Genomic DNA, 18,254 nt, shown 5'->3' on the forward strand with positions numbered 1-18,254 from the left:
CATTACATTCACTTGACGTCATATGGACTGAATCAAATTGGTTGCAGATTGGCATTTGTGATGCTGGGAACCATTGGTGGAGGCTGAGATTAATCATCTATCTGGCACGTCTGGCTGAAGATTGTCATGAATCTTGTTAATAACTCCTTCCATCATTTTATTGGTGATCGAAAATAGGCTGGTGGGTCAATAGCTGGCCAAGTTGGATTGTCCTGCTTTTTCATGTCTATGACTTATATGGGTAATTTTCTGAATTTTCAGATACCAGTGTTGTAGAAATATACAGTTGTAAATGTTCCTTAGTTCTGTTAGCTGGATACTAGTGTGTGCTTTAATGTCACAGTCTTGAGTCTGATTCCACTTTGGTTTGGATAGACCTGGAATCTGCCTTCTCATACTTTCCCAGACAGTTGAAAGCAATTTTAAGTGATGACTGCCAATAAAATAGCTCAGGATGAAGCACCAACAGTTGATAGGCAAAGGACGAAGGAGTTTGCATTACATAATTATTTGAAGTTTGCATGATATAATAGATAGGGTCGTTAAGAAGGCATTTAGCATGTTTGCCTTCATTGCTCAGACCTGAGAATTGGGACATTATGTTGAGGTTGCACAAGATGTTGGCGAGGCGTCTTCTGGAGTACTGTGTCCAGTTCTGGTCTCCCTGTCAAAGGAAGGATGTTATTAAGCTGAAGAGATTTATCAGGATGTTGATGGGAATGGAGGCTTTGAGTTATATGGATAGGCTGGGATTTTTCAACTTGAGCATAAGAGGTTGAGAGGTAACCTTATGGAGATTTATAATATCATGAAGGGTATGGATAAGGTGAATGGCAGGTGTCTTCCCTAGGGTGTGGATTTCAAGGCCTCAGAATATATTTTCAAGGTGCAAAGAGAAAAAGTTAAAAAAGACGAGGGGCTTTTTTTATAGCAAGTGGTCCTTGTGTGAATGAACTTCAAGAGGAAGTGATGGATGCAGGTACAGTTTCAACTTTAAAAGACATTTAGATAAGAACATGAGTATGAAATGTTTGGACAGATATGGGCCAAACACAGACAAGTGCAACTAGTTTAGTATAATGGTCAGCATGGATTGGTTGGACTGAAGGGTCTGTTTCCGTGCTGCTTGACTGAATTAAAATCTGGTTTGATTACTTAGATATTTTAAGAATAATATCTGGAATGTTTATTTAAAATATAAGCCACTTGAAAATATAATTGAATTTTTAAAGGAGTGAAGATCCTATTATATTCTATTTAGAACAGCAGTGACAATGGATGTTAACCACTTTTCATCCTTACCTTATTTTCCAGTTGGACACACCAGTGATTGCAAAGGGTCCTGTGGAGGTATGGCTAGGTGACCTACTGCGCGTGCAACAAGCATCATTGCATACTGTGATTAAATTAGCATTCTATAGCTTCAGCGAACCAGAATTCCAGTTAATACCTTTCCTCTATGAGGCTCCTGGCCAGGTAAACTAGTGACAATAGCTATGGTTTTGTCTTAATGATTTTTGTTATTTCTTCATTACTACCAGGTTCTATGAATAGTTTGAGTTAAATCTTATGTGTGCAATTCTATAAATATGTTGATGTTAATATGTATGCCAATTATTACAAGAGTAGTTGAGTTTCCAGCACTTCTGGCGCAATTCTCATTATTCATACCACAGAAAGACCAGGTTCATTTCGCCCTCAAGGAATTTTGGAAAAGTGGTTATTTCTAGTTTCCAGGAAGATATGACAGACTAAATACGAAAGGAGAGTTGGGGAATAAAAGGATGAGTAATGTGTTTTTTTCAAATCAGTGAGATGCATTTAAATTATGAAGGATGGCTGCAAATGTCAGATAAATAATCTTTGGTAAAGGGAAAACATTAATGTTATTTTATTTCTGTTAATTATGAGCAGGTATAACAAAGAATTCAGACATTTTGGCTTATAGTAAAAGTTTTGAATACCAAAGAATATAAACTAAAGTTAGAATGTTAGAAGTAAAAGTGAAAAGTGAAATTAGGTAGAAAGCTCAATCACTAACAACTTGTTGACTGAATTTTCCAGAGAAACATTATTGAAGTAAACAGCATACAATGAGGATAAGATGGCAAGTCTAAAATGTTATACATTTATTTTAAACTAGAAATTGCTGGTGAAACTCAGCGGACAAAATCAACCTGCTTTTGTTGCATTGACCAACCCAGTTGGGGAGGCAATGGCCTAGTGATATTATTGTTGGACTGTTAATCTAGAGACCCAGATAACGTTCTGGGAACCCAGGTTTGAATCACGCCATGGCCGATGGTGGAATTTGAATTCAACTGCACAGGGCTCAATTTGGGTGGATTTGAGAAGAAGACAGAAAGTGCTGAAGAAATACAGCATGTTTGGCAGAATCCTTGGAAAGAGAAACGGACTTAACACTGCGTCCAATGTGATTCTTTTTTCATTCTTACATTCTCCAAGATCTATCATGTCCTCTCCATGACCACTCACTATGCACAGATATTTAGAAATATGATACGCAAAACCACTGTTCCTACAACATTATAAAATTGTTATTCAGACATTGCCATTTATTTCTTTAAGAACATAAACTTCATCCCCCTAAATTTTGTCCAAATAAACCAATGAAAAGAAAACAAAGTATTGAAAACAAAGAATCTAATATTAGATTCTCAAATGATGTTGACGATAGAGTCATGGAGCTATACAGCATGGAAACAGGCCCTTCGGTCTAACTTTCCCATGTAACCAGATATCCTAAATTAATCTAGTCTCATTTGCCAGCATTTGGCCCGTATCCCTTCTGAACACCTTGTGTTCACGTACCCAACCAGATGCCTTTTGAATGTTGTGATTGTCCCAGCCTCCACCACTTCTCCAGGAACTCATTTCATAAGTGCACCACCCTCTGCTTGAAAAAGCTGTCCTTTAGATCCCTTTTAAATCCATCTCCATTCACCTTAAACCAATGGCCTTTTAGTTTTGGACTCCCCTAGCCTGGGAAAGAGACTTTGGCAATTCAGCCTATCTATGCCCTCTTGATTTTATAAACCTCTATAATGTCACCCCTCAAATTCTGATACCCCAGGGGAAAAAATAGCCTCAGCCTATTCTACCTCTCCCTATAGCTCAACACTTCCAACCCTAGCAACATCCTTGTAAATCTTTTCTGCAACCTTTCAAGTTTAACAAAATCTTTCTTATGGCAGGGAGAGCAGAATTGAATGCAGTATTCCAAAAGTGGCCTATTCTGTGTCCTGTACAAGGCATGATAAATAGGTTTGCAGATGACACTAAAATAGGTGGTATGATGGACAATGAGGAAGGTTATTAAAAATTGCATCAGGATCTTGATCAGCTGGGGAAGTGGCCGAGAAATGGCAAATGGAATTTAATACAGGTAAATGTGATGTATTGCATTTTGGAAAGTCAAATCAAGATGGGAGTTTCATGGTGAGTGGTAGGCCCTTAATGAGTGCAGTGGAACAGAGGGACCTTGGAGTTCAGGTCCACAGTTCTCTGAAATTGGAGTCAGAGGTCGACAGGACAGTGAAGAAGGCTTTTGGCACACTGGTCTTCATCGGTCAGGGCATTGAATACAGAAGTTGGGAAGTTATGTTGCAATTATACAGGACATTAGTGAGACCTCACCTCGAGTATTGTGTTCAGTTTTGGTCACCTTGCTATAGGAAGGATGTTATTAAACTGGAAAGAGTGCAGAAGAAATTTACAAGGATGTTGCTAGGGCTTAAAGGACTGAGTTATGAGAGAATGAACAAGCTAGGACTTTTTACTTTTCTTTAGAGCATAGGAGACTGAGGAGGGATCTTACAGAAGTGTATAAGATTGAGAGTCACGAAAAAGGTGAATGCATTCAGTCTTTATTCCCCAGGGTTGGGAAAATTTGAGGACTAAAGGGCATCAGTTTAAGGTAAGGGTGGAAAGAATACACAGGAACCTGAGGGGCAACTTTTATTTTTACAATAAAGGGTGGTATGAATATGGAATGAATTGTCAGAAGTGGTTCAGGTGGTTACACTAAACATTTAAATGGCATTTGGATGAATAGATGGAGAGGAAATGTTTAGAAGGATATGGGTCAAATGTAGAAAAATTGCATCAGCGTGAATGGACTAGTTGGTCAGCATGGACCAGTTTGGACCGAAGGGCCTGTTTCTGTGCTGTAGGACTATGACTGAATACGATATCCCAATTCCTATACTTAATGCACTGACCAATAAAGGTGAGCGTACCAAATGCCTTCTTCACTAGCCTGTCTGCTGGTGTCTCCACCTTCAGTAAAGTGTGATCCTATACCTCGAGGTCTTCCTGAGCAGCAGCACTCCTTAGGACCCTTCCATTAAGTGTATAAGACCTGCTCGCTTTTGCCTTACTACAATGCAATACCTCTCGTTTATCTAAACTAGACTCTTAGACACTTCCTCCACAATAGTCCTCAACACCAGGGCCCTGCCAGGCTGCATACTCAGCCCTGTATAGTTCTTACACACACACACACAATGGTGTGGCCAAATTCTACATCAAATCCGTTTGCAATTTTGCTGATGACACCACTGTTGTAGGCCAGATCACAAACAAACAACAACAGGTGTGCAGGAAAGAGATAGAATGCTTAATGGCATGGTGTAAAGACAAATTTTCTACCAATGTCAGAAAAAAATGAAGCTGATCATTGATTTCAGGAAGCGAAGCGGAGGGCACGCCCCTGTCTACATTGTGGTGCTGAGGTGTAGATGGTCAGCAGTGTCAAGCTGCTGGGAGTGACATACACTAACAATTTGTCCTGGTTCAGCCTCATTGAAATACAGTCAAGAAAACGCAATAAACCTCTAATACCTGAGGAACCTAATGAAATTCAGCATATCCATAAAGACATAAATTTTTATAGATGTACCATTCAAAGCAACCAATTTGGATGCATCATAGCATGGTATGGCAACTGCTCTTCGCTCAACCAAAAGAAACTACAGAGCCCTATGAACACAGCCCAGTCCATCATGCAAACCAGCTTCCATCTATTGACTCCATCTATACTTCCTGCTGCATTGGGAAAGCAACCAAAATAATCAAAGACAACTCTCACCCCAGTTATACTCTCCCCCATCAGACAAAAGATATAAAAGTTTGTATACACTATGCACAGGTTCAAGAACAGCTTCTTCCTCATTTTTACAGACTTTTGAATGCATCTCTTTAAAGTTAATGTTGATCTCTCTCTGCACCTTCTCGGCAGTTGTAACATCGTATCCTGCAATCTGTTCTGTTACCTTGATGCACTTGTATAGTAGAATCTGTCTGTAAAGCACTTAAGACAACACTTTTCACTGTACTTCGCTACATGTGACAGTACTGAATCAAATCAGATCAAACCGAGAACAACTGTGGAATTCTGAGTTGCAGGAGGATATAGATATTCTTGTGTATGAGTCACACAAAGTTAGTCAGCAGGTATAGAACGTAATGATGAACAGCAACAACTAATCCTTTATTATAATGCAATATAAAAGTATGCATGTCAATGGTGAAACTATGTCCCAAATACTGTGTGCAGCTTTGGCCTCCTTATTTAGGAAGTGTGTAAATCCATAGAGATGCTTCAGAGCAAATTTATTAGATTTATACGAGGAACAAATGAGTTGGCTTATGAGGATGGGTTGGACAGGCTGGGCTTGTTTCCACTGGGGATCACAAAAATGAGGTCTGATTTGATTTGATGTCTATGTGATCCTGAGTGATGTTGACAAGATGAATGTTGATTTTTCCTCTTGTGGGTCAGTGCAGAAATAGGGGACTCTGTTTTAAAATTAGGCGTCACCTTTCAGGACAGAGATGAGGAGATTTTTTTCAGAGGCTTGAATGAGTTTCGAACTCTGCTTCAGAAGGTAGTAGAGGCAGGGTGATTAAATATTTTTAAGACAGACACGGATAGATTTTGTGATAATGGGAACTGCAGATGCTGGAGAATCCAAAATAATAAAATGTGAGGCTGGATGAACACAGCAGGCCCAGCAGCATCTCAGGAGCACAAAAGCTGACGTTTCGGGCCTAGACCCTTCATCAGAGAGGGGGATGGGGCGAGGGTTCTGGAATAGATAGGGAGAGAGGGGGAGGCGGACCTTGTTAGGCAGGGGAATCAAGGGTTATCCAATGTAGATGGGAATGTAAAATTTAAAACATAAGCAGATAAGCCACACCGTTATGGTTGAGCAGGGTCAAGGTGCAAAATGATTGACTTCTGCTGCTGTTCTGTATGGTTGCACAGTCCTACCATGACTTGCAAATTCCATTCCAAGTCACATGCTATTATGACTTGAAATCTCATCATCAGCAATCACTGGAAGATCCCCTCTGACAGTATGATGTGTGTACTTCTATCACATGACTGCATTAGTTCAAGAGTATAACTTACTGCCACTTTGTCAAGGGCACTTAGGGATGGGAAAGAAAGATAACTGTCGTGAGTGTTACGAAGGTGGGTAGAATATTCATGAATTGGAATGCAGGGAGTTAGAATTTGTTGGTACAAATGATCATGGGCAAAAAGAGTGTTGTTACCCCTTTAAGAGCTTGTGTTTTGTCTGTGCTTGGAAGTTAATAAATGCAGATCCACAGAGACTGCCTGATTGGTAACGTTTTGTTAGAAACAGCCAAGCAGAACTTTTCCCCAAGAGAACAACCCTGAATTTGGCAAGTTAATTTAAACAATGCACTTAGATACAGAAAGCCAATTGAATTTAAAAACTGATGGTGTTGACAGCCTGAACCCAATCACGTTGTGAGAATTTGTTGCATTATTGTTGGTATTTAAAAAGAGATTTTTTTGAAAATCAGCAGAGAGCCATCTGTAAAGTTAACACCATTCAGCTCTTATAGAAAGCCTATCTAATTAATCAAAGATATCATGGTATTGTAGCTCAAAGTCCTCATTGAAGAAATTGCAGAGATAAAACACCCTTGACAGCAGAATTAACAGAAGAAAGGTGTTTGAGAAGAGACTGGAGATGACAGAATATTCCAAAAGATAATATGTGTGAACTTTATTAAGTTATAGATTATTTCTTCTTAATTGGGTTTATATTAGTGGGACTTGTCTTAATTTAAACAGCATTTCAATAGAGTTTAGGCCAGTTAGGGAGTAGTTAGTGGTATAAGGAGAATTGTCAGTTCATTAGTAATTCTGTTAATTTGTTCATTGTTAGGTGAAATAAGTAAATTGTTTTTTGTTACTTGTAACATCGCGATCAGAGATTTTCTTCCGTTTAATACATTGAGGGGAAAGGTGAGCTTCTGAGTGTTTTGGGAGTAATTAGAAAGGGATCTCTACTCCCATTATAGCAGATTGGGGCTTGTGTTTTAGTTTAATTATAAGATGGGTTTGGCTATTCCCCCTCTATAACACCAGTAAAGCCAACATTCTTTGAATGGGTTTTAAAAATTAAATAAACTTGTTCATGGATATCTTAACCTCAAAGTTTAGCTATGATGATGCCATCTCTTTCTGTTGTCATTTAATTATAGGAAAATTAATTGAAATTTTTTACTTAACCCTTGTTGTCAAAATAATTGACATTATTAATGCTCAGCTCCTCAGTCTAACTTCCAAACTTTGAAGAAAAGGAAGTAAATTTATAATGTTCACCAGCCAATTAACTCATGTTCTTCTTGTGATCTGAGTTGGTTTCCTTTGTCCTCTTTCACTTCATTGATTCTGATCTGCTTCACACTCTTGAAGTGTTCAGGAAACAAGGATGACAAAGTATCTGTTTCTCCAGATGGCCTCATTTTGAACGCTTGATTAGAGTCCAATTTATTAGATTAACTCAGCAGTATTTTTATCTTTTTGTTCACTAGTGGGATATGGGTATCACTGGATGGGCCAATGTTTATTGCCAGTTCTTAGTTGCCCTTATAAAGGTGGTAGTGAGCTGTCTTCATGACCTGTTGCAGTACACATGCCACAGATAGACTCCGTGTCTGTAGAGAGGGAATTCCAGGATTACACAGGCTCAGCTGGACTATTAACTTTATTCGATTATATTAAATTATTCTCTTTATCTGTTCCTCGGCAGCAGTACATTCAATTAAATAATATTAGAAGGTTTGATGCAGAGTAAATTTTCTGTTATTGAACCTATGAATGACAGTGGTTAACTAACACTTCAATCAGATTGTCAGCTTTCTAAATGGCTGATTCTTTATGAGCAGATCAAAACTTGCAGCACAGTGGCTCAATGGTTAGCACTGCTGGGGTGTAGCGCCAAGAACCTTTTAATTGTACTTTTGGGCAACTGTGCAAACTCCACACAGGCATTCTCCTCATGTGTGCGGGGGTTTCTGCTGGGTGATTTGGTTTCCTCCCACAGTTCAAAGATTTTTTTAGGTAGATTGGCCAAGCTAAATTGCCCATAGTGTTCAGGCATGTATAGATTAGATGCATTAGCCATGGAAAATTGGGGGTTACAGGGATAGGGTATGGGTCTGAGTGGGATGCTGTTTGGAGGGTTAGTGTAGACATTTTGGGCCAAATGACCTGTTTCCACACAGTGGGGATTCTAGAATTATCATGTTTGGCAAATGGGTATAGAGGAAGCACCAAGGAAACATCTGTCGCATTCAGTCTGGATGGGGTACAGGGAGCGGATAAGGGATGAGAGATTGAGGCCAAGGAAGAAGATCCAACTTTCATTTAACTGGGAGAAAGTACCAGAGAACCAAGGTGAACATTCTGCTTAGTCTGTGACAGCACATGCCCACCTCCATTTCTGAATCAGAACTGTTTTAGGATTGTCAGGTTCAACAGAATGCCACCCCCATCTTATCAATTCTATTCGTTCCACATGATGCCAAGAAATGGTCGGCGGTGCTAGCTACTGCAAAAGTTGCCCCTGACAACATTCTAGCCTTAGTACTGAAGATTTGCACTCCAGAACTTGCTATACTCCTAGCCAAGCTGTTCCTTTACAGCTACAACAGTGACATCTACCCGACAATATGGAAAATTGCCCAGGTTAGTTCTTTACCACAAAAAAGCAGGACAAATCCAACCCAGCCAATTATGCTCCATCAGCCCATACTTGATCATCAATAATGCAATGTAAGGTGTCATCAACATTGCTATAAGGCAGCATCTGGTCAGCAATAACCTGCTTGCCAATGCCCAGTTTGGGCTGAGCCAAGGCCACTCAGTTCCTGACCTCATTACAACCTTGATTCCAGCATGGACAAAAGAGTTGGAGTTCAGAGGTGAGGTGAGAGCCCTTGATACCAAGGCCACATTTGATTGAGTGTGATGTCATGAAGTCCTAGCAAAACTAGAATAAATGGGTATCAGAGAACAAACCCCCCTGCTGGTTAGAGTCATACCTGGCAAGTAGGATGATGGCTTTGGTTGTCGGTCATCTCAGCTCCAGGAGATCTCTGTAGGAGTTCCTCAGGGTAGTGTCCTCAGCACAACCATCTTCAGCTGCTTTATCAGTGATCTTCCCTCCATAGTAAGGTCAGAGGTGGGGATGATCGCCAGTGATTGACTTGAATGATTTATTGTCTCAACTGCACAATATTCAGCATTACTTGCAACTCTGCATATTCTGATTTAGTCCATGTTCAAATGCAGCAAAATCTGAACAATACGCAGGCTTGGGCTAACAAGCAGCAAGTAATATTCATGCCACAGAAGTGCTAGGCAATGACCATCTCTAATAAGGGACAATCTAACCACTGCTTCTTGACATTCGAAAACCGCTGAATTCACTCATCAACATCCTGTGGTGGTGGTGGTGGTGGTTAGGGGGTTGTGCTACCATTCACCAAGCACTGAACTGGATTCATTTTTAACAGAGTGGCTACAAGAGCCAGAGGCTAGGAACATTGCAGTGGGATTCAGAATCCCTTTCTGAATGCCCAAAGCCTGTCCGCTATCTAAAAGACACACATCAAGATGTGAAGGAATACTGTCCTCTTGCTTGGATGGGTTCAGCTCCAACAATGCTCAAAAAGCTTGACACCATCTAGGAAAAAGCAGCCACACTCACCCCAAAGCTCGGTAACAGCAATGTGTACTATTTACAAGAAAAGATACGCTGCAGGAATTCACCATAAAGATTCTTAGGCAGCACCTTGACCTCAAGCATTTCCAGCAACAGATAATGGGAATACCACCATATGCAAGGACCCCTCCCAGTCACTCACCATCCTGATTTGGAAATATATCCCTGTTGCTTCACTGTTGCTGGGTTAAAATCCTGGAATTCCCTCTAAGGACATTGTGGATTTACCTGCAACATGTGGGCCGCAGTGGTTCAAGAAGGCAGCTCACTACCACCTTCTCAATGAGGGATGGGCAATAAATGCTGGTCAGCCACCAATGCCCACATTCTATGAATGAATAAAAAACCTCAGAGTGAGATGGTGAACACAGGACCTGATTATCGGGAGACAACTCTTCCACGTTGTGGGATTTCTTGACTCCTTCCTACTGTGCTTATTCAATTCTGATCCAGTGTTTCAGGTCTTGTGACTATTACAGCATTGGGTTATTTATGACATTCATTTTTGTGCACATACAGTCAATGTTTTCTTTTTGTACCTCCAGGTAGGAATTCTTGCAATCCAGATAATATGGACACGGGATTCAGAGGATGCAATTAAACTTGCAAAAGACAGTAAAAAGATTATGCAAACAACTAATCAGAAGTTCCTGGATCTGCTGAATGCCCTTATCGGTCAAACAACACACGATCTGACTAAATTTCAAAGAGTCCAGTTTGAAACTCTCGTCACCATTCATGTTCACCAGAGGGACATATTTGATGAGTTGGTATGGTGAAAGAATTTATATTGGTATTTTAATTCTAGTTTATTGTTTCACCTTGGTACAGGTTTACAACTGTTAAATCAACCCCTATTTCTTCACTGTAGTTGCCATTTCAGAGAGATGGAAGATGTTCTGGCATATTAAAAAAGGAGCAGAAATAGAATATTTAGTTTCTTGATTTTGCTTTGTCACTCAATAGGATCATGGTTGATGTGTTTGTGTTTTGAATTCCATAATCCCATCCATAATGTTGGGATTGGATGGCCATGGCCTGTTAATCCAGAGACTCAGGTAATGTTCTGGGTTACTAGGTTCAAATTGCACCACAACAGGATGGTGGAATTTGAATTCAATTCAAACCCTGAATTAAGAGTGTAATGATGACTACAAATCCATTGTTTGGGGGTAAAAATCCCATGTAGTTCACTAATGTCATTTAAAGAAGAAAACCTGGTCTGGATTGCTTGGGACTTAGGCCCATGGCAATGTGGTTGATTCTTAATACCTTCTGGGCAATTAGGTTAATAAATGCTGGCCTAGCCAGTGGTGCTCTCATTTAGTAGGAATATAAAAACAGAAATTGCAAATTTCTCTTGTCCAACCTGTTCACCAGTAAAAGACATTACAGCTGATCTTTAGCCTCACTATATGTAATTTTCTTTTCAGTATAATATCTTCAGTTAAGAAAAGTGTCAATCTTACACTGATTTTGAGTTTTAAACTTCTGCCATCTTTTCCTTTAAGAAGCTTTTCCTAACTTCCCACCTGAAAGAGCTGAATAAAGTTTAAGCTTCTGGCTAATTTGACATTGCCCCACCAATGGAAATAATTTCTATCTGCCTATCCACTCAAATCAAATTATCTTGTATCTTCTAAATTCCAGAGAATACTGGATTGGTTAGCTAAAAGGAAAAAAGAGCGTAGGGTTAAATGGGTAATCATCTGGGTGGAGTATCCTGGGAATCAATGCTGGATTTTCAGCTGTTTTGAAGTGGAGGTCAACTCCCCTGATAACTAAAATTGAAACACCCAGATAAGCTCACCTTGCCTCACAATCTGTTAAAGGAAGTGTGAAATATAATCTGTCTCACCACCCCTCTCAACTAAATGAAATGAACTCCTGACCATCAAGCGATAGCCAACAAATAACAATTTATTTATCTAATTCTAACAGTGAGCAAAGTAACAGAGCTACTAACAAACCAAACAATTCCTCAACTGTTCTTAAATAGAACAAAATTCTAATAGTATGCTGTTCTAATAGATATGACTCCCACTTACATAAACCAGATTAATAAAAAAAACTTAAAGCTTAAGCTTTCAAAATTACAACCAGGATGAGTCTTCCAAAAATGTGTTTTTTTAAACCTTCATTGCAGTCCTCCAACCAGGAACACCTTTATCCACCAAATTCTTGTGTCAGGAATATTAACTAGGAGTGCTATAGTACCTTCATTTAGATGGTGCACACTCTGAGATCTTAGATTTCTGTGAGAGCCGGTGAGTTTCTCTTTCCTTTGGAGCTGATGACAATTGAGAGCTGTTCTCTTAACAGATGACAGTTTGTTCTCACCCTAATTTTCAAATACCGTCTTCTTTTATACCCATGATGACCTATTAATCTCTTACAATAGGATTGGTCTGAGATTATCAAAACCATCAGATTTATGTTTAGTTGGGCTTCAGTATTTAGGACCGCGTTTAAATTAATTGTCTTAAGTTCAAAAACCTGTTGTCTTGGTAAAAATGCTGCTTTGCCAGCTAACAGTGTAAACTTTTGACACATTGTTTCAATTTCATGAACTCTCTGTGCATGTGCTGCTGCCTGCAGACATTGTATTAAATCTCCAAGCCTGTAAAAACACACTTTTTAAAGGGACTATGCACTCTTACCACCACCCCCATCAATTTTACAAACAAATTCTAAGGTCCTGCCTTTTAATCCACAAGTACTGTACCAACTTCATGACAACTCCCCCTTGAGAAAAATGAGCTATCATTGTAAAAAATGGTTTTTTTTTTCTTTAAATCTTAATACCATACATAGGCCATTAATCTAGAGTTACACATTTCATACTAATTCTACATACCCATGTATAAAATTGAACACTACTGTGTCTGTCTTATGTACACATTTTTCTTTTCAACCCACAACAATGCATGTGCAATAGCATTGTCACAACCTGCAACATGTACGATCTGTAAATTAAATAGTTATAACATCAGACTCCAATGAAGTAGTCTGGTGTTCTTGTCTTTAAATCTTTCCAAAAATGTCAAAGGGTTGTGTTTAGTGTACACAACCACCTTCAATATATTGTTTGCAAAATAAACATTAAAATGTTGTAAGGCCAGTACCAAACTGAATAACTCCTTTCCAATGGTTGAATATTTTCTCCAGTGGATATTGAGTTTCTTTGAAAAATAACCAATTGGCCTTTTAATTCCACAATCATCCTTCTGTAACAACATAGCTCCAACTCACACATTACTTGTTTAATGGCAACTTTAAATAGTTTCAAGAAATTTGACATGACTAAAACCGGTGTGGTGGTTAATGCTGCTTTTAAATTCTCAAATGCTTCCTGTCAATGTTCTGTCAACTGAAATTTTATGTTCTCCTTGAGCAAATTTTTCAGCAGTGCCACCATGTTACTGAGGTTTGGTACAGACTTCCGGTGGAATCCGCTCTGCCCCATAAATTGTAGCACTTCCTTCTTCCAGGAAGGTTTTGGAAAATCCTGGATGGTTTTCATATTCACATTCCTCAGTTCTATCCTTCCATGTCCAGTGTTGTTTCCTAAGAACATCTCTTCTGTCTTCATAAATTTTGCCTTTGTCAAATTTATGACCAACTTTGCATTCCATAATCTCTCAAAGAGCTCTGCCAAATGTGTTATGTGATATGTCCACGAGTGGCTAAAGATCACTAAGTCATCTGTATAGATGGCGCAATTAGTCAATCCTGCCACAACTCTGTTCATAACTCTTTGAAATGTGGCACGTGCATTCTTCATTCCGAAGGGCATGACTTTAAATTGACCCTTTTGAGGTTACAAAAGCTGAAAATTATTTTGCTCTGTCCGACATATGTACTTGCCAGTAACCACAAAGTAAGTTCAACTTTGTGATGTAAGTTGCTTGTGTAACTTTTATCACAATATTCCAGCCTTGGAATTGGCTATGAATCTGATTTAGTCATGGCATTGACCTTCTGGTAATCTACATAGAATCATTGAGTACCATGAATTTTGAGAACCAACACAATGGACGAACTCTACTCGCTTTGACTCAGTTTGATGTCTTCTTGGAGCATTGCTTCTACTTCCTTCTGTACCTGGGTTCCTTTGAAAGGATTAAGCCTATAGAGGTGTTGCTTTATCGGAACTGCATTCCCTACATTCACCTCACGTTCTATAGTATTACTCCTCCCCATTCTATTTCTACATATGTCCTCACAGTGCTGCAACAAAGCTTTCAATTCAGTTCACTGTTCCTAAGACACATAACTTACTATCCTATCCCATTCTTTAAAGATTTCTTCATTATTTAATTTATTCAGAAGCACATCAAAATCCAAATTATCTGGATTTGATAGACACCACTAAACCTTGCATTGAAGGATCTCTTACCACAGGTAACAACACTAATACTTTAACCCCATGGACAAACATATGATTTTTAGATTTCTTATCTGCTTTTTGCTTCATTAAATACTATGCCACTTTCCAGAGTTGTCAAGCTAATTCACCTACTCTATTTAAGCTTTCTCTCACCTTAGATACATAATATAACTGTGAGACTTCTGACTTTGGACCTATCAATGTTTCCTTAATTAATTTTAATGGCCATCTGACTTCATGGCCAAAAATCGGTTCAAATGGAGTAAACTGAGTTAATTCATTTGGAGCATCCCTAATAGCAAACACTGTAAATGGCAAACCTTTATCTCGGTCATTTGGTTAAACCTGGCAACAAGCCCTCAGCATGGTCTTTAGGGTCTGATGTGACCTTTCCAATGCTCTCTGGGATTCAGGATGGTACGTACTTAATTTAAAGCATTGGATGCCTCAACTAAACTAAACTAAATTGTTTGGCAGTAAATTTGGACGCTGGGTCTGACTAATCTCCCTGGGTAATCCATAATAGAAAAAGGAAGCAAGCAACTCTCTTCCACAATCTTTTTTTTTTGTCTTGACATTCCATAATGGAATTGCCTCCGGAAATCTACTTGACACATCCATTTTGGTCAGCAAATATTGGTTCCCACTTTTGATTTTAGGCAGGCGACCTACACTATCAATCATAACCCACATGAAAGGTTCTACAAGTGTGGGAATTGGCATTAAATGCTTACTGCCTGTGGCTTTCCTACCATCTGTCACATATGACAGGTACAGCAAAATTCAACCACATCTTTCTGTAATCCGGGCTTTTGTATTTTGGCTTGAGTCTTCCTCACTCCTAGATGATCTCCTACAGCTAATTTGTGTGCTATCCATTAAACCTCATTTTTGTATGCTACGAGCAACTCAATCTGGTGAATTTACACCCATTTATCGGTTGCACTAACCTACCAAGGTCTCCATTTCCACCTTAGGATTCTATCCTTAAGGTAATAACATTTGCGAATACCCTCTGATTCCTTTTCCAAGTAGGCTTTATGATGTAAATCTTTTATTGTCTCATCTTTGTGTTGTAACTAAAAACAAACTGTAATTCTGGAAGAGACACTCTTTTAATCACTCACACTTATCTTACACAGGGGAATGCTAAATCTCGCTCCGTTTATTCCACAGATTATCACTCTCTCAGTAACATTTCAAAGCGAATGCAAATATTTTCATCTCTTACTATTAGAGACTGACCAGCTACTATATCTCTCAATATTTTAACTTATTTACCATCTCCCCCTGTTCTTACTGAGTAAACCTTACTCACAGAGGTGAAGTCTTTGAAGAGTTCACACATTATCTTACAATCCAGCCCGCGATTAGCCTGTGCAGCTCCTTGACTTCTCTTGGGATTTCCTTCACAACCTCAACTGATCCTACTCATGTAGCATCTTTCACCGTATCTTTATTCTACTGCCTCCCTTAATCAACTAGCACTGTGACTTTGTAGGTCCCCCTCTGAAAGGTCCCCAGTGAAAACACGCGAGGCCTTTGGCCTCTTTTTCACCCTCTTGTGTTTCTTTATTCACCTGTGGTAAACTGTTCCCAGTGTGATCTACTTTTTGTTTTTCATTGAAGGATCTCCCTCATCCTCCATGGAATGAAATTACCGTCAGAAGCTAGATTTCGATTTATGCACTAACGCGCATTCATCCAACATCTCTGCAGCTCTTCTCACTATTTGAAATTTATTTTCCTTAACATGAGTTCTTATCATTTCTGGAAGTGAGATTTTGAACTCCTCCAGCAGAATAATCTCTCTAAGATCCTCACATGTCTTTTCTATCTTTGATGCTCTCGCCCATCTATCGAAGTTGCTGTGTTTAATTATTCCAAATTTAACATAAATCTGACTTCGTTCCTTTTTTGCATTTCTGAATTGTTGTCCATATGGTTCTGGTATCAACTCATTGTTACTCAAAATAGCCTGTTTTATTTCTTCATGTTCTCTTGATTTCTCACCTGACAGCACTGCAAACACCTCATGACCCCTACCTACCAACTTGGTCTGAATTAACCTTCCCCCCACCGTCTCTGGTTGGTTCATCTCATTAGCCAATTTCTCAAAGGAAATGAAAAAGGCTTCTACATCTTTTTCATCGAATTTTGGTGATGTTTCGATATATTTGTATGTATACCTATTAGGTCTTTGGCTATGATGGTTTTGCTCATCATCACTGTCCCCCTCACTAAGCCTATCTTCTACCCTCATTTCCATCATTTTAAGTCAGCTATCTTGTCTAATTTGCAAACTCTGAATTTCAAACTCTCTCTCTTTCTCCCTTTCTCCACTCCCTTTTTTCTTTTTCTCCTGTCCTGGTTCTTCTTTTGTTTTCTTTATCTTCTAACTGCAGTTCTATAATTGTCAATTTAGCTTTTTCTAATTCCACTGCACTCGCCTATTTCTCTGGTCCGCCTAAATGTTTGAGTAACTCCTTAAGTCAACTTAAGCTTTCCGTTTATCCCTAGTGAAACCCAAATCTATCCTGTCGGCTAAGTCTGAAAATACATCTGTCCTCTATCTTTGTAAACTGTCTTGACAAATTTAGGAAGCACCCTCAAACTGCAGAACCTCTTTAGCGATGTCAAGGGCTATTTTCCCCACTTTTAATTTAACAAACTGCAAGTAACTGAAATTAAACAGATTTTCCACTTCTCACCCAAGTTTTATTTGAAAGATCTAATATGTCCAAATCTGTTCTGATCCTGTGCATGAACCAGCCAGATCCTAGGCTCGAGGTCAATACCTCTCTGATAACTAAAACCAAAACACCCATATAAACTCATTTTACCTCATTATCTGTAAGAGGAAGTGTGAAAAGGGGTATAATCTGCCTCTCGCCCCTCCTAATCTGTTATAAAGGAGACATGAAATGAAATGAAATCCTGACATTCATTCTACAATCAACCAGTAACAATTTATTTGTCTAATTCTAAGAGTGAACAAAGAAACAGAACTACAAGCAAACCAAACAATTTCCCCTTAACTAACTATTCCCAAATAAAACAAAATTCTAATGGTATGCTGTTCCAATAGATATAATTACCACTTATATAAGACAAATTATCAAAAAAAAAGTTAAAGCTTAATCTCTCAAAATTACAGCCAGGATAAGTCTTTGCCTTCACAGCTGTGCCCAGTGATGAATGCCTTTTTGCATTGAATTCTTGTGTTAGGAATATTACCTAAGAGCGCCATACTACCTTTATTTAGATAATACTCATTCTGAGATCTTAGAGACCCAGTGATTTTCTTTGTTCAGAGCTGATGCTGTTGAGAGCTGTTCTCTTGACAGATGGCGGTTTGTTCTCACCCTGATTTTCAAATGCTCTCTTCTTTTATACCCTTGAGGACCTATAATTTCTTACAATAGGATTGGTCCAAAGTTGTCAAAACCGTCAGATGTGGGCTTTGGTATCTAGGGCCTTGGTTAAGTTAATTGGCCAAATTCAAATACCTGTTGTCTTGGTAAAAATGCTGCCATGCCTGCTAACAGTATAGCCTTTTGATACAATGTTTCAATTTCAAAAACTGTCTGTACATCTGTTGCTGCCTGCAGATTCTTTTTAATCCAAGCCAAAAAACACACCTTCTAAAGAGACCACACACTTCTTACTCTCCCCCACCCACCTATCATTTTACAAACAATTTCTAGTGTCCTGCCTTCCAATCCACAACTACTATACCACATCCTTGGATGAAAAAAGTGAATATAACTAAATTTTATGACAACTGAAAG

The 18,254-nt window shown here is 38.9% G+C and overlaps 1 protein-coding gene across 1 annotated transcript in view; it reads left to right on the forward strand.

Annotated features, from left to right (window-relative positions):
• LOC125452340 (dynein axonemal heavy chain 8-like) overlaps positions 1-18,254 on the forward strand; it is a 1,165,100-nt gene that overhangs the window by 723,353 nt on the left and 423,493 nt on the right. Inside the window, exons 46-47 of the mRNA XM_059645122.1 lie at positions 1,315-1,476; positions 10,619-10,843. Coding sequence (XP_059501105.1) covers positions 1,315-1,476; positions 10,619-10,843 — 387 coding nt within the window. The remainder of the gene's footprint in view (positions 1-1,314; positions 1,477-10,618; positions 10,844-18,254) is intronic.

The sequence above is a fragment of the Stegostoma tigrinum genome, chromosome 4, assembly GCF_030684315.1.
Source record: "Stegostoma tigrinum isolate sSteTig4 chromosome 4, sSteTig4.hap1, whole genome shotgun sequence".
In the NCBI taxonomy this organism is placed as follows: Eukaryota; Metazoa; Chordata; class Chondrichthyes; order Orectolobiformes; family Stegostomatidae; genus Stegostoma; species Stegostoma tigrinum.